Source organism: Drosophila ananassae, chromosome 3L (genome assembly GCF_017639315.1).
Source record: "Drosophila ananassae strain 14024-0371.13 chromosome 3L, ASM1763931v2, whole genome shotgun sequence".
NCBI classification, from domain to species: Eukaryota; Metazoa; Arthropoda; class Insecta; order Diptera; family Drosophilidae; genus Drosophila; species Drosophila ananassae.
In genome coordinates this window covers 3,021,184-3,042,393 of record NC_057929.1, presented here as the reverse complement: position 1 = coordinate 3,042,393, position 21,210 = coordinate 3,021,184, and the positions used below count along the sequence as shown (strand labels likewise).

The 21,210-nt window shown below is 42.3% G+C and overlaps 1 protein-coding gene across 5 annotated transcripts in view; it reads left to right on the top strand.

Annotated features, from left to right (window-relative positions):
* Positions 1-21,210, top strand: part of LOC6495118 (neural cell adhesion molecule 2) — a 55,583-nt gene that overhangs the window by 15,416 nt on the left and 18,957 nt on the right. For all 5 annotated transcript variants that reach the window (XM_014907673.3, XM_014907675.3, XM_001958981.4 and 2 more), the window contains one exon: positions 20,537-20,669. In XM_014907673.3, coding sequence (XP_014763159.1) covers positions 20,537-20,669 — 133 coding nt within the window. The remainder of the gene's footprint in view (positions 1-20,536; positions 20,670-21,210) is intronic.

Sequence of the window (21,210 nt, the reverse complement as noted above, 5' to 3'; positions counted from 1 at the left end):
TAATCTTTTCCACCCAACCGGCCAGAAACAAAGGGCCATGGTCGGGGAGTTGGTAATCAGATAATCTACCAGAGACTATCTAAACACACACACGGCCACGAATTATTTATTTTAAATTGCAAAATTGTCTGCGGCCAAATCGGTTTTCATATGCATTTATTGCCATTATTTGTTCTTCTTTTTCACTATTTATTTTTTTTCAACTTCAAGCGTCCTTTAATGGCTATTTATGTGACTTTGTTGTTGATGATTTTTTTGTCGTTTGGCTCTGCGGAAATTTTAATTTGATATTTATCAAATCTAATGTCATCTTTCTTTTTTCGGCTTGTTCGAGGGCCCCACATAAGTGTGCTTGACTGTCTGGGCTGGAGTTTTTCACTGCCAATTACATTAGTCTCTTTTCTTGGTTTGTTGCCTTGTCTAAAATGCGTCAAAAGTCTTTTAAGCCAAACAAACGAAATTCGGAGCAAGTGTCAAAAGTTGAACCCTAAGGAGCGAATTGTAAACTTGTACAATTTTAATTTAATTTAACCGAAAGCACGCAGTAAGCCCTAATCTGGCACTCCTTCATTGTTTGGCACTAGTTTCGCCGCCCCTAAATGTCATTCAGATTAAATTTGGCGTGAAAGTAGCATTTTAAAATTGTACAGAATTCTGGCTAGGACCTCCGGCGTTCGAGGATTCTGAAAGTGTGTGAGTGTGTGTGTGTCTGTTTGTTTGTTTGTGAATTCGCGCACAACAACGGGAGTGTTGTGGCTGACATTAAAAGCAAAAGGCGCGCGAGTGAAGCAACAGTCGGCAGGAGCAGGATGTGCCAAAGGACACGCACATACTGAGGGCCATAACTTGTAGTCCTCTTTGGGACATAAAGACACCCACATGGATGTTTATGAGAGTGAGCACGTGACGGCAGGAGGAGACGGAAAAAAATCCCGTACTAAGGACTCGAAACAGCTCAGGGCTCGGAGCTCACAGCTCAGGACTCAGAGGCTCTTTTTCCTTTGTAACACACGCACTCTGTCTTTAACCATTGTTTGCACCCGAGCCCTTTGTCTGAGCAGCTTTTTACACGATTTTCCTCGCTTTTCCACGACTTTTCCCACCGGCTCGTTTTGAGACCTCTCTCCGGGTCTCATTTTATACCTTTTACGCTATCAGTTGTTGGTTACTCCTCACCCAGAACTCAGGCTTCTTGCCTCTCCATGGGTTAAATCAATGTTTCGGATTTGCGTTGCTCTGTCGAACTTCTGCGAAGGAAAACTTGTGGAAAACTTGAAGGAAAAAAAATGTTTAGTTTATTAGGCAACCAGTCAGCCCTAATTGATGCGCTTTTGCCTAATGCATCGATCCGAAATTGGGAAGAAACTCATTGTAATAGCCCAAGGAGGGCTTGACGTCAAAGGAGATTTATTTCAAATGTTATTGAAATAAATCCGATCCGATAGCCGAACATCAAAGGCAGTTGCCTAGCCAACCAGCCGCAGAAAAATCGCTCGAATCGTTCCGGCCTGTTCCCTTTAATAATTCCAAAGGATGTTGATTTTTCTTTTGGTTTTGGATTTGGGCCCATCATTCCTGCTACAACTGTTGCTCCCAAATGTTGTGGTTGTGGATGCCAGATGCAAATGTTTTCGGGGATAACTGTGCGGCTACTTTGTGTCTGATTGTTGGGTGGTTTATATTTACATATACATACGTGTGGTGGTGGTTGTTTTGTGGGTTTGATTCGCCTGCTTTGTGGATTTATATTTAGCGACAAATACGATGAAAATATTATGTCACGGCAGTTACCTTTCTTTTCTGTCTGTGTCTGTCCCCCGATAACCATATTTACGCCTCCATGCGAGACACTCCTGGCGGGAGAGGGTCATGTTTTTGGCCAGTCATCGGCATTATAACGACTACGTGCATTGTTTGGCTAATAAAGCAAAAAAGCATGAGACTGTTCACGCATAAAAATTCTTTTGGGCTAGCTGGGTGAAACTAGCGAGAATATTTACGATTTATTTTTTGAGTCTATGTCAGAGGATGCCCCACAAATATTGGCAATAGCTCCTCTTTTTTTTTAATATTTATTCCATTTTTAAGCGAAATAAAAATTGTATTTTATACCTAATCTTATTAGAAGCGTTTTAAGAGCAGAGCGAGGTTTCACCTTTTTAGCTGTCAACTCCTCGAAAAATGTGGCGCCTTTTTGAAAAACGCAGAGTCAGTCTCACGCATACTAATGAACGTTTCAAACCGGAAGTGCGTGCGTGTGTGCGACGACATTAGCGCCATTTTGTCGTAATTAATGTGCGCCATATTAGTTGCTATTTGGCCATTTTTCAAACACACACACATGCGTTGGCAAAACAGTTTTGTGTGTGTGTGAGGGTAAAACTTTTGCAATTTTAGTTGAAGAATTTCGCACAGCAGTTGCCTGTTTCCTGGCATTTTCTCCCAAAAATTTTCCCCCATTTTTGGCTGCCAGTCTCGACATTCATCTTCGGAACCCAAAAAGGCCCAACACACATACTACAAGGATAACCAACATTTTTAGCGACGAGTTTTTATTGCCGGCATAATTAGCAGAGGCCAGAGGCCTAGTAGTGTCCTTGAAACGTGTTTCTAATTCAAAATATTTTGTGGGCTTTTTCTGGCCTGTTTTTATCACAAGGTTAGTTAGCCTGTTATAGGCTTATTTTGCTGCTAATGCGTTTGATTATGTTTTATGTGGATGTTGATGTTGCCAACGCCATCCATCGCCCGGCCATGGCCTCTTCTATTTGACTTTATGCAATATTTATTTGTGGCGCGCCTAGACACACAAACTCCTCCACCGCATAAACACATAAGAACCCGATTCGGGTATAGAATCAGCCATATATATACACATGTGTGTTGGAATGTGTACCAACATGGGGTCGCATGTGCGTGGTGCGCATTTAATTTCTATTGCCGGAAGTTGACTAGACAGTTGACTACCTCCTGTGTCTGCCCCACATGTGTGTTATGAGTTACTTTTATACTTTTTTTGTGTTAATATACAGACGGAGGTATAAAAGGCTAAAGCAAACTGATTTCCCCCACAGTTAGTCACTTCTTAAGCAAATGCTTTAAAGCATTTAACACCACTATCGATTTGATTCGTGTTTCTCGATTTATGACCACATTTATGGCCATTACTGAAATATGCTGCTGAAAAAAAAAAGACGTGCAGACTTTTCCCCCCAGTCTACTGGGCCCATAAATCAACTGGCCAAAAGGAAAACTACTTAAAGCGCCATTACAACAAATTTAAAGCAATTTGAAACTTAGGCCAGCCGCACACGCCCCCTCTGGGCGGTCATCATTTGGCTTCTTTTTTTTTTGCTTTTTCTGGAAAGTTGTGCCAAATAAAAAGGCCAGGCCGGCGAACGAGAGGCAAAAAGAAAACAAATGTTTTGGACACTTTATTATGCGCATTATTCACTCGGCTACAATGTTTTATCCCTTTTCGGGGCCTGCAGGACTGTTGCTCCCGTTGTGCCGGCGATTTCTACTCCATTAACTTGACCCAAAGGTCCACTCAACAGGAAGCGCTTTAAGAAATCATTCCCTCCCTATCCTTGTCGACGTATAAATGTCAAAGCATAAGGGACTTAGGAGCCCCGGCCCCTGAAAGCCAGGCCCATGGCATTAGCTAAGTATTATGATTTGATAAGACCCCCGATCCCGATCCCCGATTGTACCAAGTCATTTGTGCAGATTCTGATCCGGCGGGCCATGAAATGCAAGCGTGTAACCCCATTTCCAGCTGAACTAACCGCCAAGGCCTATCATGTGTAAAATTAGCTTATTTTGTTGGATAACCTACCCTTTTGACTCTACTTACTGGCAGGAATAGATTGCTCCAGAGCCCCCCAGGGAGCCTCCCTGACCTCCCACTACTGCACAGATATATGTGTGTTGTGTGTGTGTGTTGCATAATTCTCGTTGCGCTTAATGCAATTTTTATGTTGCTTGTGCATTAAGTCATAGTCAGGATCCGGCGGAGGACACATTTCTTTTGCCTGTTGGCGCATTAAATTTATATGGGAATTGCTCTGCCCGCCATATGGGACACCGTCAGCTACAACAGCAGTAACAACAACCACAATACCGAAAAAGAAATCTAAAAGGAAAGGAAACCTCTAGAAAGTTTACCTCGACCGCAAGAACCACCTACCAGCTCCTTCTCCTCTTCAGCTTTCTTTCTATTTTGACTTGCTGCCAAGCATAAATTTTACAAAACTCAACAAATAACCCTCGGGGCCGCACGGGTAAAGGAGAGAATATGGAATGCCAAGTGGGCAACGGGGCCCATGAAGGCGTGGCAGGAGGATAAAAGCGTGGACTCCTGGACATTGCCAGGTTTTTTCCCGATGCCATCTCCATTCCTTTACTAAATTTATTTTGTGGGCGTGCAGTTTTCAATTTGGCAGCTGCCTGCCTGCCAGCCTTCCGGCCCTTTTGACCTGCCTTTCTGGCCTGGCCTAGAGTATAGACGCAGAATGCCTGCCAAAGGCATACCATGCATATGGACCAACATACATGCATATGTGTGTGTTGAGCAAAATCAATAAAAACACATTTAAAACCGCACCACGACACTAACACGACAAAAAGTTACTCCTCCGTCTCTCCTCCAGGACTCTAGCGTCCCAGGATGTTTTTATGTCGAGTCAGCGGACCTGCTGGCCCTGCAGCCCAGTTGGGTCATGCAAAATGCTAATTCCAATAGGCCCAGGCGAGGGCTACAAACTGGTCTAGAGAAAAGATTGTTTTGCTTAAAAAGGAAGGACATTTTAAATCCAATATGTTGACAGGTATAAGACATAGTTTAAAGATCACAACATATATTTTTTGAGACTGCAAGCTCCTCTTTATATTTGAAGCTCCTAAAAACTAACTACATTTAAATAATTTTTCTTTGTGTAGCTCTTAGCGAATGTTAATTCCATCAAGCCGCTACATGCACCAGGCTCATTCCATTCCCTGTTTTCCTAACCGGATTGCACGAGGCTTTTACTTCTTCGCCCTTCTATCCTGAAAGCCTGGTACAACGTGACGTATACGCATTGTCGCGACTTGAGCGAGTGTGTGGGCGGGTGTATGGCTGCATTTGCACTTTGCTTTGGCTGAGTCACCCACTTTCAATTTACGTGCTCCCTCGCTTTAAAACTAGTTTGACCCATTTACAGAGGGGATAGAACCTCAACCCCTTTGCCGTTTTAAATGCACTTTATTTGTGCAAGTTTAGTGAAACTCCCCTACCCGCTCACACAAATAACAAAAGTATTTTGCATTTTATACATATAAAGGAATGTTGTACGTTAAGCATATCTCTCTTGATCTGTATAGCAATTTTAAAAAAGTATTGTCATCAATCTGCATAAAAAACTTTAAACAATAATAAAAAATAACCCATATCTTTGCCAATAATCAACCAATTCTCGAACGGAATACCTTAAACAACTCTTAAATAGATTCTCCATCAATCTGCAGCAAAATCAAAAATTACAATTTTTTTTCGGTTTTTTTTAAATTGGTTGGGGGTTGAAGGGGACAAAATGCATGGAAAATGCATGGGGAGGAGAATTGAACCCACTGCGATGGCCATATCTTTGAGCCATATCTAATAATTATACGATTGTACGATCCTGAGCGGAATATCTTAATCGATTTGTGGATCGATTCTCCATCATCCTGCATCAAAACCTAGAAACAACATTTTTTCACATATTTCTTTATTTTTTGTGAGGGGTCCCCCTCAAATGTTGAGAAATGCATGTGGAGGTCAATTGGCCCCACTGCGATGGCCATATCTTTGCCAATAATCATCCGATTCTTGAGCGGAGTATCTTAATCGATTTGTGGATCGATTATGCGTCAATCTGCATCAAAACCTAGAAACAAAATATTGTTTACATTTTTCTTCATTTTTTTGGGGTGTCCCTTTCAAATGTTGAGATATGCATGTGGAGGTCAATTGGACCCACTGCGATGGCCATATCTTTGCCAATAATCATCCGATTCTTGAGCGAAGTATCTTAATCGATTTGTGGATCGATTCTCCGTCAATCAAAACCTAGAAACATAATTTTTTTTACATTTTTCTTCATTTTTTGTGGAGGGTCCCCTTCGAATGTTGAGAAATGCATGTGGAGGTCAATTGAACCAACTGCGATGGCCATATCTTTGCCAATAATCATCCGATTCTTGAGGGGAATACCTTAAACGACTCGTAGATAGATTTTACGTCAATCTGCATTAAAATCTAGGAACAGATATTTTGACAAACTTTATTATATTCGCACGTGGCAATAGGAGTTGTCAGGCATTTCGGTTTGCAATTTAAATGCTTTCTCATCCCCCCAGCAGGCGAGCTTTTCATTTTTGCCCATTGACATAGTGAAGGTTCATCTACCAGGTGACAGGACGACTTTTCCTGGTTCTTGTTCACCGAGTACTCTCACTCTCAGGTATAAATACTTTCGTTTCGTTTGTCTCCGGCGGAGCGGGTGTGTTGCATAGTTTCGAGTGCCATTCATTGAAGTATGCTGCAACTGCCCCCTCTGAGGCGGAGTCGCCTCCGAACCACTTATTTATGCATTCGTGCGCACTTTTTCTCTGCCAGCTCTCTGACGCTGTAGTGCATTTTAATTTCGTTTGCATATGACAGCACATCTCTCCACCCATCGGCATCATCCAATCCAATCCTCCCACTGTTGGAATTCAGTGATACTTTCATTCATTTGCCTGACGCTGCTTAAATATGCACGAATCCCAATGCCCATGCCAGACCGTGCCACAGATCCCACCCACTCGCCACCATCCACTCTCCGCCTTCCGCACCCATTTTTGTTGCTTACAGAATATATCGAATTCATAAAATGGATTTATGAAGAGAGCTCTCCATTCGAATTCATTTCTGTCTTGTCTGGCCCGGTCTGGCCCGCTCTGTTCTGGCCTGGTCTGGTCTGTTCAACGAGAAGAGATGCCAAAAACAAACTCGAGTGGATACATTAAGGCTTTCGCAAATTTTGTGTAAACGTTGAAGATGTTTTCGCCAACATTTAACGTCTGCCGCTGATGGAGAAGGCAAGCTGTGCCAGCTGCAGCCATTATGTGAAAATATGTATTACGATTTTGTTTTTTTATAAAAAAAAAGAGTGATGAGAAAAATACTAAGGTCTGACAAGAAGTCACGGGGATTTTTGATTAAAATAATAAGCTAATGGCTTGCAAAACATTATAACAGTTCATACTTCAAGCCACAATATGCCTTATCCATAAATAAAAAATATAAAGACATAAGTCTTTGAAGAGCCATGACTTTTATAACCTTTCGTTTTATCATCATAGAACCCATCTGGTCAATTATCCATATCGGGGCCCCTTGTTAGCCCTAATAAAAATGAAACAAATTAATGAAACATAAGTCAAAAGCGGCAGTCAACTTCAGCGTTGAACAAACATAAAATGCCAATCAAAAGCCTATCAGCCAAACGGAACCAGACAGCCCGACTGGCTGACTGGCCTTCTGGCTGGCTGACTGACTGGCCCCAAAAGCGTTGTGTATCCTGAAAATGGCCAAGGACCCTCGCCGAAATATAGCCCTTCCCTTTCGGCACAGCCGCTCTGGCCTCACTTCAAAAGGCGTCGCAACGTTGCACAGTCAATTTGCGTTCGAGATTTATAACAGTCACAATGCGCTGTTCTATGGAAACAGTTGACTCGGCACCCGAAAGGGGGAAGGGGCGGAGGTAGAGGTTGGGGCTCTTCCCCTTCAAGCCCCAAAAAACAAGGACGATAGCCAGGAGACGTGTCCTTGAAATGGGCACCCATCAAAATGGGACGCTGGTCTCGATTCGGCGAATACTTTGCCATAAATATTTTTTGCTCGATCAAGTGTACTAATTTAATGTGTTGCCATGGTTATATAGCGTATATATATGTTATATATACCTTTCTATGGGTGTGTGAGTGTGCATGCGTATCGATGACTCGACTGACTTGACTAGGACCTCCCCCGCAACAGCCGCCCGTTCTATCGCTATCATCGCTGGCAGGACATTCAAAACAAGATTTATGACAGGCGTGCGCTAACTGGAGGATTGGAAGTGGGTTTCTACTTTGCTTTTTTTTTTTTTTTGATGGCAGGGTGGTGGGGCAATGAGGTCTTCGGGTGGATTGGGTGGAGCTGGAGCAGACCGGCAAACAATAAAATGAAATCAACGTTACGAAACAAGAGAAATGACAACGTTGCTAAATGGGCTTATCTGGGAAGCAAGCGGGTTGGAAAAGAGGAGAAAACGCTCGGACCGTGCAAAGTTTTTCGATTGTCTGCCGTCGAGCTCAACTTGGAGAATTTTTCGGTTGAAAATTTGATTAATGTTTCTGCTCTTCTGACTGACGGCTATTAACAAGGACGGGGCTATCCAGATCCAGCTAAACCAAGGATCAAGGGTCCTGGGTAGTGTGTGCTGTGCTTATATGCCAGGTCATGATGTTCCTGCTGAGATTTATCTTTGGGGATCCTATTAAAAATTTCTCGAAAAGCAACAAGCTAACAGGGCCTAAGGTTCCATCTAAAAATAACCTTTATCTTAAAAGGATCAAAGTACAACACTAATCTTTACAAGAAAGGCTTCTGTATAGGGTTGTCCTTTTTATAATTCGTTTCTTATCAAAGATAATTCAAAGGTCCTATTTTTTAGAATCGGCTTATTCTTTTCCTTTCATTTTTGTGTTGAATGGAACCTTTGCCACCTTCCCTTTTTTATCCTTTGCCATTATGCAACATCCTTTGTGTGCGGTTGGGTGTGTGAGAGAGTGTTTAAGGGCAGGTGCAGTTCAAAGCAATTTCATTGCTGAAACAAAAACCCGATCCTCGGTGAGCTCTTTTTCCGTGTTAATTATGTGTCCTGTGCAAGTTTCGCCGAGCATTTGTCTTTATTATGGGCTGAGCCTGAGCCCGAGCCTGTGCCTTTGCCTGTAGTGACTACCTGGCAGCAAGGACATCTGGCGCAGCTCCTTGCCTGTCGCCTTTATTATCATTGTTATGCCCTGGTGCTGCTGCTGCTGTTGCTGTTGCTGATGTTGCCTTTGTTTTTCCGCACTGACATTCGGGGCGGTATAATGGCAACATGGGGCGGACATATGGGGCAGGGGCTTGCCGGGGAGAAACATAAGCTCGACATAAGCCCAGTGGAATGGAGAGGCAACAATACATCATGTATGCAAAATGATGTATGCATGTAAATGATGACGACGACGCACAAGTGTTGCGAATTAGGCCAAGGAGAAGCATTAATAAACGCATTTAGTGGGCGCTGGCATACGCGTCGTATGCGCAATGCCAAAGAAAAGGCGAGCCTGCTTTTTCTGCCTCAAAAAGGCAATGGAGGTGAAGAGTAAGCTTAGATAATCGCACGCAAAAGCAAAAGCAAGGATAACAAGACCAAGAACAAGACCCAGAACCAAATGATGATGATGACGATGATATAGACGACACATGCAGGCTTATAATTTGCACGTGGCAGGTTCCTCCTTCTGCCTTCTGCCACATACACACATATTCTCACATACATATGCATGTGTTTGTGTGCTTATTGTGTCACTGAGCTTGACATACTTTCCACTTAGGCATAAGCAAGACCCACCCACCCACAATCCCTACTTTTATTTCGCCCCCCCTTCCTTGGCAAGTTTATCATTTGCAGCCTTAGTTATGCATACATTCCTCCCTTTTTTCGCATTGTCGTCGCTCAAGTTGCTTGCTCAGTTTCTCAGTTTCCTCCAGCGACTTGAGCTCCTGCGACATTAGTCGTAATATGTCAGCCTGTTACTTTTACTTGCCTAGTTTTAAGTCCGCTATCTCCTCAAGACACCAAGAGAGAAAGCCGAGGAATACTAGTATGGCGGATGGGATGGGATGGCCATGCGGTTTGCAAACATTTCATTGCATGCCTCAAGGCGCAATGCAACGAGTTCATCATCTTCTTCAGCCAGTCGAGAACTAGTTTCCATTTTCCCACAAGAAGAACAAAAACCAACCATTATAATTAACGCCTTTTCCTTAATCATTCCACCATCCTTAGTCCCACTTCCACTTCCAGTTCCTACCTCCATCTCCATTCTAGCTTCGCATAATTAACGTATAAATTACTTATAGTGTGACGTTAATAATTCGGGCGTTAATAGATTTTTCCTCTGTTTTTCCGGCCCATTTCCATTTGTTTATTCTGGCTAACGCACACGCAGTCTGGCTGCCAGCTGTGGCTAAAACGAAACAGTCTTTCATCCCCGCCTGCGTCCCCTGCACACCGCCCACTTGTCCAATGGCCTAAATTATTGATAATCAATGAATTTGGGCCTTTATTGTGTTTGCCCTCTTGCCCGGCTGTATGTAGCTGTGTGTTTGTGAAATAATTGTTTATCGAAATAATGGAAGCATTAATTTCCGCTTTATTGCATTCGACTTTTTGTTTATGCCGGCGTGTGTTACCTGCCACCATGTTTTATATTCCTGAAACTAATTCAACTTAAGTGGCGTAAGGAGCCAAAGCCAAGGGATAATTAAATATTCAGCACACCCATTCGAGCTCTTTATTAAAATCCTTCACACACACAAACCCTCACACGAGTAGACACACACTACAACACGAACAAGGAAACTCATTAAAAATCCTCACTCAAAAGTCATGTTGCTGGCCTGTCAAGCATTTTGTAAGCAATTTAAGTGCAAAATCATGCGACAAACTATAAACCAACAAACCGCACTGGGTGGGCTTGGGGGCGTGTCCGACAACTAATGAGGACCCACAAACGAGGAGACCCTGGAAAGGATACGATTCGTCCTGGCCGTCCTCAGCTATTGTCGTTCGGCCGTAAGGCATTTGAAAAGCAAACAAATACACATTAAAAAAGGCAGAACCAAGAGCAATAATCAGTTGAGGGTTCCATCCAGCCGCCACCAGTCCCTCTATTATCACTATTCCGAGCTGGCACTGAACCGAACACCCCAACAAATGGCACAAAATTGTAGAGGTTGACGTTTAATTTGCCACTTTTATTAACAGCGCCCATATTAGGGACTCATTTATCAGGTCCGCTGTCGGGCTAGCTTTTGCTTTTGCTTCTACTCTTGTTGCTCTTGTTGGACCAACAAAAAACAAAATGAAGCACTGCTGGGATAGGTGATGGGGTGAGGGTGAAGGTCTGATCTGGTCTGGTCTGGACCGGGGGATTATGGCCCCTGCTCCATCAGCAGACATGACACGCTGTAACAGTTGTGGGAATTATTTAATTTAGACAATGCGCCCAGACCTCCTGCATTGCTCTTGTACAATGGACCGAATTTATGAAACATAACATAAAATTTTAGGTGGGACTTTGGTCACATATTGAACTTTTACTAATAATGTATAAAGTTTGTCAAGATTTCAAAAACCTCTCGTCTAAATTCTAGAATCTTTTCTTGTAAGGATTAAAGTCTTTAACATCTTAGGCAACAATGACACTTTCCTATGTACCATCTCATGGAATGTCAAGTGTTCCCTCAAGTTGTTTAGCTCTTACAACCATCGTACAAGGACTCCCTGAACAGGGAGCTCCCATTTAACTGGCAAGTTGTTTTTGCACTCTCACTGCCAGACAAGGAGTAGGAATGGGAGCAGGCTCAAGCCCAGCCCCAGAACCCCAAGCCCCAAAAAACCCAGTCCCCCCCAGAGCAACTCCTAAGCTATTGCTTTGAGCCCGGAACGGGGCCAAATTAATGACAATGACTCTGAGGGGCCGGGCAACGGAATTGCAGAGTGGGACGTCAGCGTCCATGTACCCACTGATTGTTCAGTGGGTTCGGTTCTCCTTCCTGGTCCTGCCACCTTCTGGTCCTTGTACCGGCGCTATTGCCACTTTTTCAGTGTTTGTCTGCATTTGCACTGACACATGACAGAGCGTTTCATTTGTTGGCTAAGCGCACAGAGGAGCATGACACGAAGAAACTCGGCTTCAATGCCCGGCCAGGATTAAAGAGCGGGGCTATCATACAAATACGAAGCCATAACAATGTTGCAGTGGAAAAAAATTGAAGGGTTCCCTCTTAATTGAGTGGCTGAGTGGGTGAGTGAGCGGGTTGGCCCAGTCATTTAGCTACTTATTAGCCAGCTAACGACTTGGCCAAGACACGCGCACAACTTAAATGCGGTTAACGCTTCACTTATGGCCAGGGGATAGTTGGATAGCCCAACTCCTAACTCAATTTCGCGCTGGCATCCAATGTAATTGACTATCCGCTCACGTTCACGGACAAGCAGACAAGTGGACAGACGTACATTCATCATAGACGCGATGAATGCCACATTCACAAGTGGCAAGTGGAAAGCGGCATCTGGCTCCATGGCTGCCTGGATGGCTGGCTAATTTGCCTGTTGGCCAGCATAAATGGTTAGCGGTTGCCGGTGTTGCAGTGGTATTCGCTAATGCCAATGTGCATACCGATCCTGTGGCTGCGACAGCTAATCAACATTAAGCTGCCGCACATGTCGAACACGACTGACAATGTGCAAAGTTGTTTACCGGCTTGCTTGCTTTATATTGAATTGAATTTCGAAATTAAAAACGAAGGCAATCACCCTACGAATCACTTCATTGGCCAAATATTTGCAGCATGCCAACGGACGCATCATCAAAATGTTTTTCTTGCCATATTTATGGGCGGAGCCGATGTAACAAACACATCATAAATGGGGCACAACACATACTTAATGAAATATTTATGTGTCCTGGGTGCGTGCGAGTGTGCGTGCAGTGAGCACATATTTGCCATACATTACACACACATTACGGTCTGCTGTATTTGTATTTGCTTTGCTCCGAGCAGCAGGGATACAATTCTTTTTTTTCATACTTTGCTGTATGTCCTCGCAGAAACAAAAGGAATAAAGCAGCAACAAAAAGTGCTGCATACTTTGCTGCGCACTTTGAGACCAGAGACTACTGCTCTCTCTCTTTGTACGGTTTTCATATTTTTTAATATATTAGCTAGCAAAATATTATATTATATTATATATACACATACATATGAGAAGAAAGATGTATGCGCAACTGCCTCGGCTGCCTCCAAATGGGCATGTAAATTTTATTTGTTTTTTACGAGCGCATAAATCAAAGAAAATTGTTTTTATACAAAAAATATGTGCGTTGCCCCTTTCAATGGCCGGACATTTCATATTTTATGCGGTTGGCGACCCTTTTCTGCAGGCATTTCAAACCAAAAAGGAGCCACTCCAATCCCTCGAAATCCTTGCGGAATTTCAAACAATCCACAGCTGCTCTATACGGTTAGGTGGCATCATCCACCTACAAGCTACCATAAAGTGCAGTCGTTGGGAGTCCAATCAATACAGTTAAAAGTACAAAATAAAGGCCCCAAGCACTGGTTCCCCATTTCACATATATTGTATACCAACTTTCCATTTCTCTGGGTATTCTCTCATAAATTGATTTCATTAATTTCTAATGCCATCTCAAAATATTAAAGAAACAACAGCCGCGGGTTGTTTGCCCAGAAAAAAAAAGAGAAATGGAGGGTACACATCAATGGAAAAATTAAAAGACAATGCGAAGGAAGAAATACATATATATATTTTCACAGAAAAAATGAGGGTGAAATAAAATACTCGTTGGGCAAAACAAAAAAATAAATTTTATCAAAAACGAAATGAGCAAAAATCAGGAAATGCCAGAAAAAGGCACTACACCAACACCAATCTACACGCCGAAAATTCTTTAAAGGGAAATCCACTTTACTCATAAAGTAAAAGTAAAAAGAAATTCATTAAAAATATTAAGTTCCCATTACATAAGAGAAATTTGATAGCTTACAAAAGAAAAGCGTTTTGACTGAAAACGAAATAAAGAATCGTAAAAAATAAGATACTTCTGATGAAATTTTCATTTTGAAATTCCTTGTGCAGCAATTAGGGGCATATTCGTTGAGGGTTTTCCTTAATTTGTGCTGTTTCTGCCATCTTGGCTTTTTCCCTACCAAAAATTAATTTAGCCATGTAATTTGTGTCAGGATTTCTCTTTTTTTTTTTGCGTCAGGATGGCAAATCCTGGAAGGCAATTTCCATTTGTTCTCCGCTTTTCTCCGACAGTGCTTCCACTATGTAATTATTTCCACATGCTCACGTTCGCACATCGAATTCATTACTATTTTTTCTGTTATCAGATTCACCTTTTTTTAAAGGAACGAATGAAAGAAAAACTAAAACTGAGTCTTGGCTAAGCGTTTGTCGAGTCAGCAAAGCATTACCCGATCCCACTTTCAGATAAAAGTAAAAGCAGTGACACGTAAACGGTCATGCCTTCTTAAACACACATCCTTCTATACACGCAGAAAAAAAAGGAACATAGAAACGTGGGGAGAAGACCCACAAGGATTCGCACACAATCACCGTAATACACGCAACGTGTTGGCACCCCTTTCTTATGCAACAATTTTCGAACGTTGGCTGAAATCACAGACTTTCCCCCGGCACAGGAGCACAAAGAGCCGGCATTATTATGGCCAATGGCCCCGGCGGATGGTAGGATGTAGTAGTCCAGAGCGAAAAGGATACCGTGGCGACCCGCATAAAAGCCTCTCCAAATGCAGGCGGCCCTTTTAAGTATCTATAAAACGAAAATGTTTATAGAAAAAGTGCTCAAGTGACTTGATTTGTGCATTAAAGATATGTGTATAGGTTCCACCTGACATGGAGTATTTCCTTTGCCATAAAATGCAAGAGATATCGCTAAGCCGGGTGCCACGTGTTTCTGTATCTGAGGGATACTTATGCCAGGCCAGGCATAATGTAAATGCGAAAATGCGAAAAGGGTAGAGCGCCCACACACTCACACACACAATAGCCACTAAAATTCGGCAGTTAAGAATCTTTTAAGGGACAGGACATGGCGGACCATGGCAGGACAGGAAGTGAAAGTTTTTCCGTAGTCAGTCAGTCTGTTACCAAGCCATTTACTGCATTTTTATGTGGCCAAGGCATATGTAGATTGGCCCTTTTCCATTGATGGTTTATATAAGTTGAGAGAATCTGTTGTGTGTGGTCGAGTTCGGTTCGTAATATATGTAGTTATAAATGGGATGTAAAATGAACTCACTGAGTTAAAGATGTGCCAATAAAATGGTATTTTATGTCGGCACATTCAGGTTGCTGGCTGAGACTGAGAGGACGAAAAAAAAAGTAACCAGTAACATAGAATTGTGTTTTCCATTTTATTTGTACATTAAAAAGTTATAGTCACAATTAAATCCTGGCATATTTCCAACTGTAATAGTCTGTAATCCCATTGCTTTAATGAGATAAAAATTAAATTTAATATAAAATTCATTTGGAAAAATCAAGTGGGGCGACTTGACACTCTCAAGCCCAAAACGATTGCCTGTTACACTTTTCGGACACAGGACGAGGAGCAGCACTTTCAATAATTGCCACTTTGGCGAACATTAAAGTCAACTTATACCCACGATTGACTGCTGCAACAGTCGAGGCCTATCCGCCCTCTCTTTCTTCCCATTATTCCTGTCCTTTTTTCTCTGGTACAGTTGAGCAGACTCCACCTAGAACGCATAATCATTATCGTTACAGTTTATTGCACATTAAAAGTGCGCCGCTGCCCCTGTCGCCCTTTACTTTTATGCCGTAGCTGGCCGTTGCTGGCCAAACACTTGGCATTACATAAAGCAAATGGCCATAAAACGGAACAAGGAGCAAGTAACTGGCAACAAGCAACTTGGCCAAAAGAAAGCGGCCAAGAGATGAAGCAAAAAGAAGTCAAGAGGACCTGACCGACTCGTAATTGTCACCCACGACGGCCCCTTTTCTGTTGAAATTTACACATGAATAGTTGCCGGACCGCCTTTGAGAATTTAATTTAATTGTTACACAAAATTCTCTTCTTGAGCACTCTCTGTCCTCCATTCGCTTCAATTGTATTTGAAATTTTTATTTGATTTTTATTTAATTTTTAAGTACTCCCCTCGGAAATAAGGACAATTAGCGTGAATAGCGTTGGATATCTATTTTGTTTGCTCTTGGCTAACTTTACGATGGGGTTTAGTTCAGTTTAGAGGCCAAAAGCAAACCAGAATCCAATAAAAACGGGGTTAAAGTTGTCACGCATATTTTATTTGATAGCCTCATGATTTTAGCAAATTATGCAAATGTTTGCACTTATTTTGAAACAACATTTTTGTTACTCATATTGGGAGTAGCACTCGCCGCCTTCCTTCGGTCGTTTTCAAATATTGACAAGAGTTTTATTTAAATTTCGATGCCAATTTCTTGGCAGGAGTTTCCGCCAATGTCATTGCTCCCCCGTACTCCTTCGAAGCTGCCACGTTCTGTGCATATTTTTTTGCCAAATCAGCAAATGTTGCCGTTGTCAACTGAGTTCGCCCCTGCCACGTCTCCGTTTTCAGATTCCATATATATAGACTCGTATATACGTATATATGTTTTTTTTTATTCCTTGCTGGATCCTGGCATCTCGTCGCTCCAAAGTGGAGCAGTGCGGAGCAAATGCCACTAATATGAAAGCAAATTTGCATAATAATTTTTGCCAGATTCTTTTGCTAGCTGACTTCCGTCATATTTAAGTTGAAATTCCTTTAGTTTGGCATTTGAATATTCTGATTTTTTTCGCTCCTGCTTCTGGCCAGCTTTACTCACTTTAATGTGAAAGGAAAAAACTTTTATTTGCCATTTGTGTTGCGGCCAAACGACTTTGTAGCTACTTATTAATTTAATTGAATTTAATGGCGTTTAATGAGAAAATTAATTAAACTACTTTATTTATGGCCACACGTTAAACTGCTTTTTTGTCTAGCTTCTGTAAAAAGAGTATTTTTTGTATGGCTTTGAGGTGAAGGGGCTTTTGCTTCCATAAATTATACGAGCATGTGCAATGTGAAAAAATAATTGGAAAAATATTAAATTATAATTAAACCCTAGTTGGGCCTCATAAATATTTGATAATTTGTTTAAAGCACTGCAAACACAATAAATAACTCAAGTGGCTCCAGTTAGTACAAAAACATTCACCGATCGATGTTAAATCTAATTTATTTACTCACCTTACGCCCGTTTGACCCCGAAGGCAATAAAAATAATTGGCTATAAATGGCTCTCGAAGAGTCAAAACAAAATGGCAATTGTCAGGAAGGCAACTGTAGTGGAGGAATAAGAAATCAACACATTGCTTTTAATTAATGGTCTATACACGTTGAACTGGCAACCATTTCGTTGGCTTTTTACGACTTTCCTTCCCGACACCGACACCGACATCTGGGAATGTCATCAAATTGGTGGCAAGTCGGGTGTGGAGTCACCTTCTGCCTCCTTGTTTTTCAAGTGCGTTGAGTTATAATTTTATGTGCAATTAATTTGCCACCAAAAACAGACACACACACGCATTCCACCCCGAAAAAGCACTCACGTTCTCCTCCCTGTACGTGTGAGCCAACTAATGAGCAAGCCGGTTCTGGCTCCTGGTCCTGCTCCTGTGTTTTGTTTTGGCCACCAAAAATTGTTTGGCCTGTACAACCTGCAGACCTGGCTATTAATACTGATGGCATTTTTATGGGATGGACTAAACGAAACGCAATCAAAGTGAAACAAACTTTTGCATGCAACGACGGCTATGCAATTCATTCTACCATTTTTGCATTATTCAAGCTGGTGCAGTGGCCAGTGCCCAGTTTCCCAGTACCCAGTACCCCGAAAACAAATCAGCAAAAGTGGACAAGCGCGGTCCCAAAATTGCAAATTCCAGAATAGAAAACGAGTCATGGCCATGGGACATTTTACGATTGATTTTTGTTGTTGTGGTTCAATAGCAAAGGGACAGGGAGATGGCTGGCCAAGAGAGGGTGGAAAACTCGGAACGAAAATCTCTAATTAGCTAATTGCTATAATTAAATGTTTTGCCAATGTTGGCATTTCGTTTAACTCGACGCAAGGATAATGTAAACTCTGGTAGAGGCCCTCGCAGTGGCTGGCAGTGTGTGCGTGTGAGTGAGGGACGCCATCATCATTACCATCATTGGCATTGTTATTATTGCGGTTGCCCTCGTTCTTTATGTGTGTGTGAGAGGGGAGGAGTGTGCTCCCTACGTAATGGCAAATCGAACATATTTGCATATGAAATGAGCGAAAAATCGAAACATGGCGGCAGCCGGGCCACAAAGGAGAACTCGTTTGCCCTGACGGCACGATATCCGGCTTAGACAACATCACATTTTAAACGGCGCCCCCTTTGACTTCTTCATTGCCACGGATTTAATGCAAAAGCCAGAAGTCGAGTTGCAAAACCCATTTATAATCATTATAATTTATGCATTGCATTATCGCTGCCACTGCTGCTACGTCATGGAATCGCTTAGTCGATTAGAAACTAATTCACCCACTGCCCACGCTGCGTATGAGTAATATGGATGGCAGACGACTTCTGCATTTGAGTGAGGTGGGTTTTCCTCTTAATTAAATCATCTCTAACGGCCTGTCGGCTGGAAAATGCACGAAAATGTTTCCTAGAAGATCTGTAATAACTTTGTTTTCTGGGGGAGAGCGAAACTGCTGAGCCCACGATATTCAAATGAGTTAACAAGTGAATTTAAATGAGATATAAACAACTGAGGAATCCTGTGACGAGGGCCCAAGAAAAAGGGCTAACAAACTTTTGGGCCAAGAAGGCAGCCGCATTGGCAGCATTTTTAGCTGGAAAATTAGAGCTGGCCAGCGCCAATCTTATAAAATTTAAATTAAAATCAGACCAACGCAGATAGATAGGGGGACAGGAAGAGAGAGAAGTCCTGAGCACCAAAAAAGTGGATGGATGTCAACTTCAAACAGTAATCGCTCTCTCCTTGGCACGTCCTGCGATTTGTGTCCTGCGCCGCTCCAGACAAAAGCTGCGAAATATGAGTGAACAAAGCAACTGCTAATAATGAAAAGGCAAACGAATCTTAAGTGCAGGCCAAAAATAACACAAATAAATGCCGAGCCAAAAGGGAAATTGTTAAGAGCAAAGACTCGGAAAATAAGCCAAGCCAAAGGACATTACTCAAAAAATGGCGCTGCAAGACGTTGGGAAAACAAAAAGGAAGCTAAAATAAAAGAAGCCGGCAAAATGAGGAAGAACAATCCCCGTCTTGAAAGCCAAGCAAAATTAGCATAAAAAAAGGATTTGCTCGCTAATTTCACTTTAATGTGAGACAGAGCACGGAAAATGTGAAGGCGGCCGGCTGAAGCAAAAAAAAGGGAAGGCGCAGGACAGCAATGAAGACGTCGCGCCCATTACGTCACTTTTATCTCAATGCCCTGCCCCTTCTCCAGCCTCTGTCCTTGCCCTACGTGCCCCCTCTTTTTGGGGCACTCTTTTCCCGTTTATTTATAGCATTATTAGTTGGGCCAAGCGAAAGATCGCAGTAAGCTCCCCGCAACTTGGCTTCTTTTTTGTATTTCGAGCGAGGAATGGGTCCGGGCCAATAACAAAGTGCTAATGCCCTCGGCTAATTATACATCATTTGTTAGCCAGTTTTTTTCTTGCTTCGTCTTCACAAGTTCCACCATTTCTTGGCAACTTAAGCGAAAGAGAGAAATGCCACAAAAATATCAATTTCAAAATGTGACATTTTATTCAGAGAAGAATTTTGGAAGGAATGACCATTTTTAGTGGGATTTGAAACTCTTTTGTTGAAGAATCGATCTACAAATCGATTAAGTTATTCCGCTCACGGATCTGGTGAAAATTGGCCAAGATATAGCCTTCGCAGTGGGTCGAATGGGGGTCCCCATGCATTTCCTACATTTTGAAGGAGATAGCCCAGGAAATTTGAGAAAAAATCGAAAAACTATTTTGTTCCGAGGTTTTGATGCAGAATGATGGAGAATCGATCCACAAATCGATTAAGGTATTCTGATCAAGAATCGGATACATATTGGCTGAGATATGGCCATCACAGTGGGTCGTATTGTGCTCCCCATGCACTTTCCAAATTTTAAAGGGGATAACCCAGGAAATTTGAGAAAAAATCTAAAAAATATTTTGTTCCCATGTTTTGATGCAGAATGACGCAGAATTGATCCACAAATCGTTTAAGGTATTCCGCTGAAGAATCGGTTGGAAATCGACCAAGATATAGCCTTCGCAGTGGGTCGAATGGCTCGTAGTGGGCTCTTTTTGCTAACCAACCTTTTATTGGTCATTTTTCATCTTGAACAAACTGATACAAATTTTCGATTCAATATTTTGTTGCTGAACCGATCTACAAATCCTTTTACGATTACTATACATTTTATTTAAGAAACTTAAAATACATAAAGAGTACTGCGAAGTATATAAATCTCTATGCTACGTTTGGAATGACAAATTCCTGATATATTTTTGCTGGAGGTCTAGGATACAGACTAACCATTTGCCAAAGTCGCCGCCTAATCTTTCATATTTTTTTTCGTTCCAGGTCCGCCCGTGCTGTCCGAGTCCATTATGGGAACGGTCGGCCGCCTGCCCTGCAATGTCACCCCGCCCATTTACGAGGACCGAGTGGCACTGGTCATCTGGTACAAAGTTGGCCTGAAGACGCCCATTTACAGGTGAGTGAGGTGGAGCATTTGGTTGGAAAACCGCATTTCAATCATCAGAGAGTGTAGCTTGAGAAATGGGGCATACATTCTGACATTTTTATATTTTTATTTTTTTTATTAGAGCTGCTTTTTAAACACTTTAAGCTCTCGTGTCAAATGCAGAGCCACAAGCCGCAGCCTCTGTCGCACCTGACCGCAAACATTTCAACCGCACACACTCAGACAGACACGCCGGCTCGCACGGGTCCATAAATAAACAAAATTGATTACCGCAGACAACTTTTGACGCACTCAACCCGCTCGCCACTCTGCCACTCGGGCACACGGCTATACTGCCACTCTGCCACACCAGCACCAACACCAAGAACAGAAAACAAAAACAAACATGGGTAGGACAGATGAGGCGGGAAATTGGATTGGAAAGGAATCGGAAAATGGAGCACTGGTCTGACCTGAACATGTCAGTTGCCATATTTGTGCAGAGTTTTCATTCTGATTTAATGGCGGCTAATTAAGGTTTCTGTTTTTTTTTTTGGTTCTGGCCATTTCG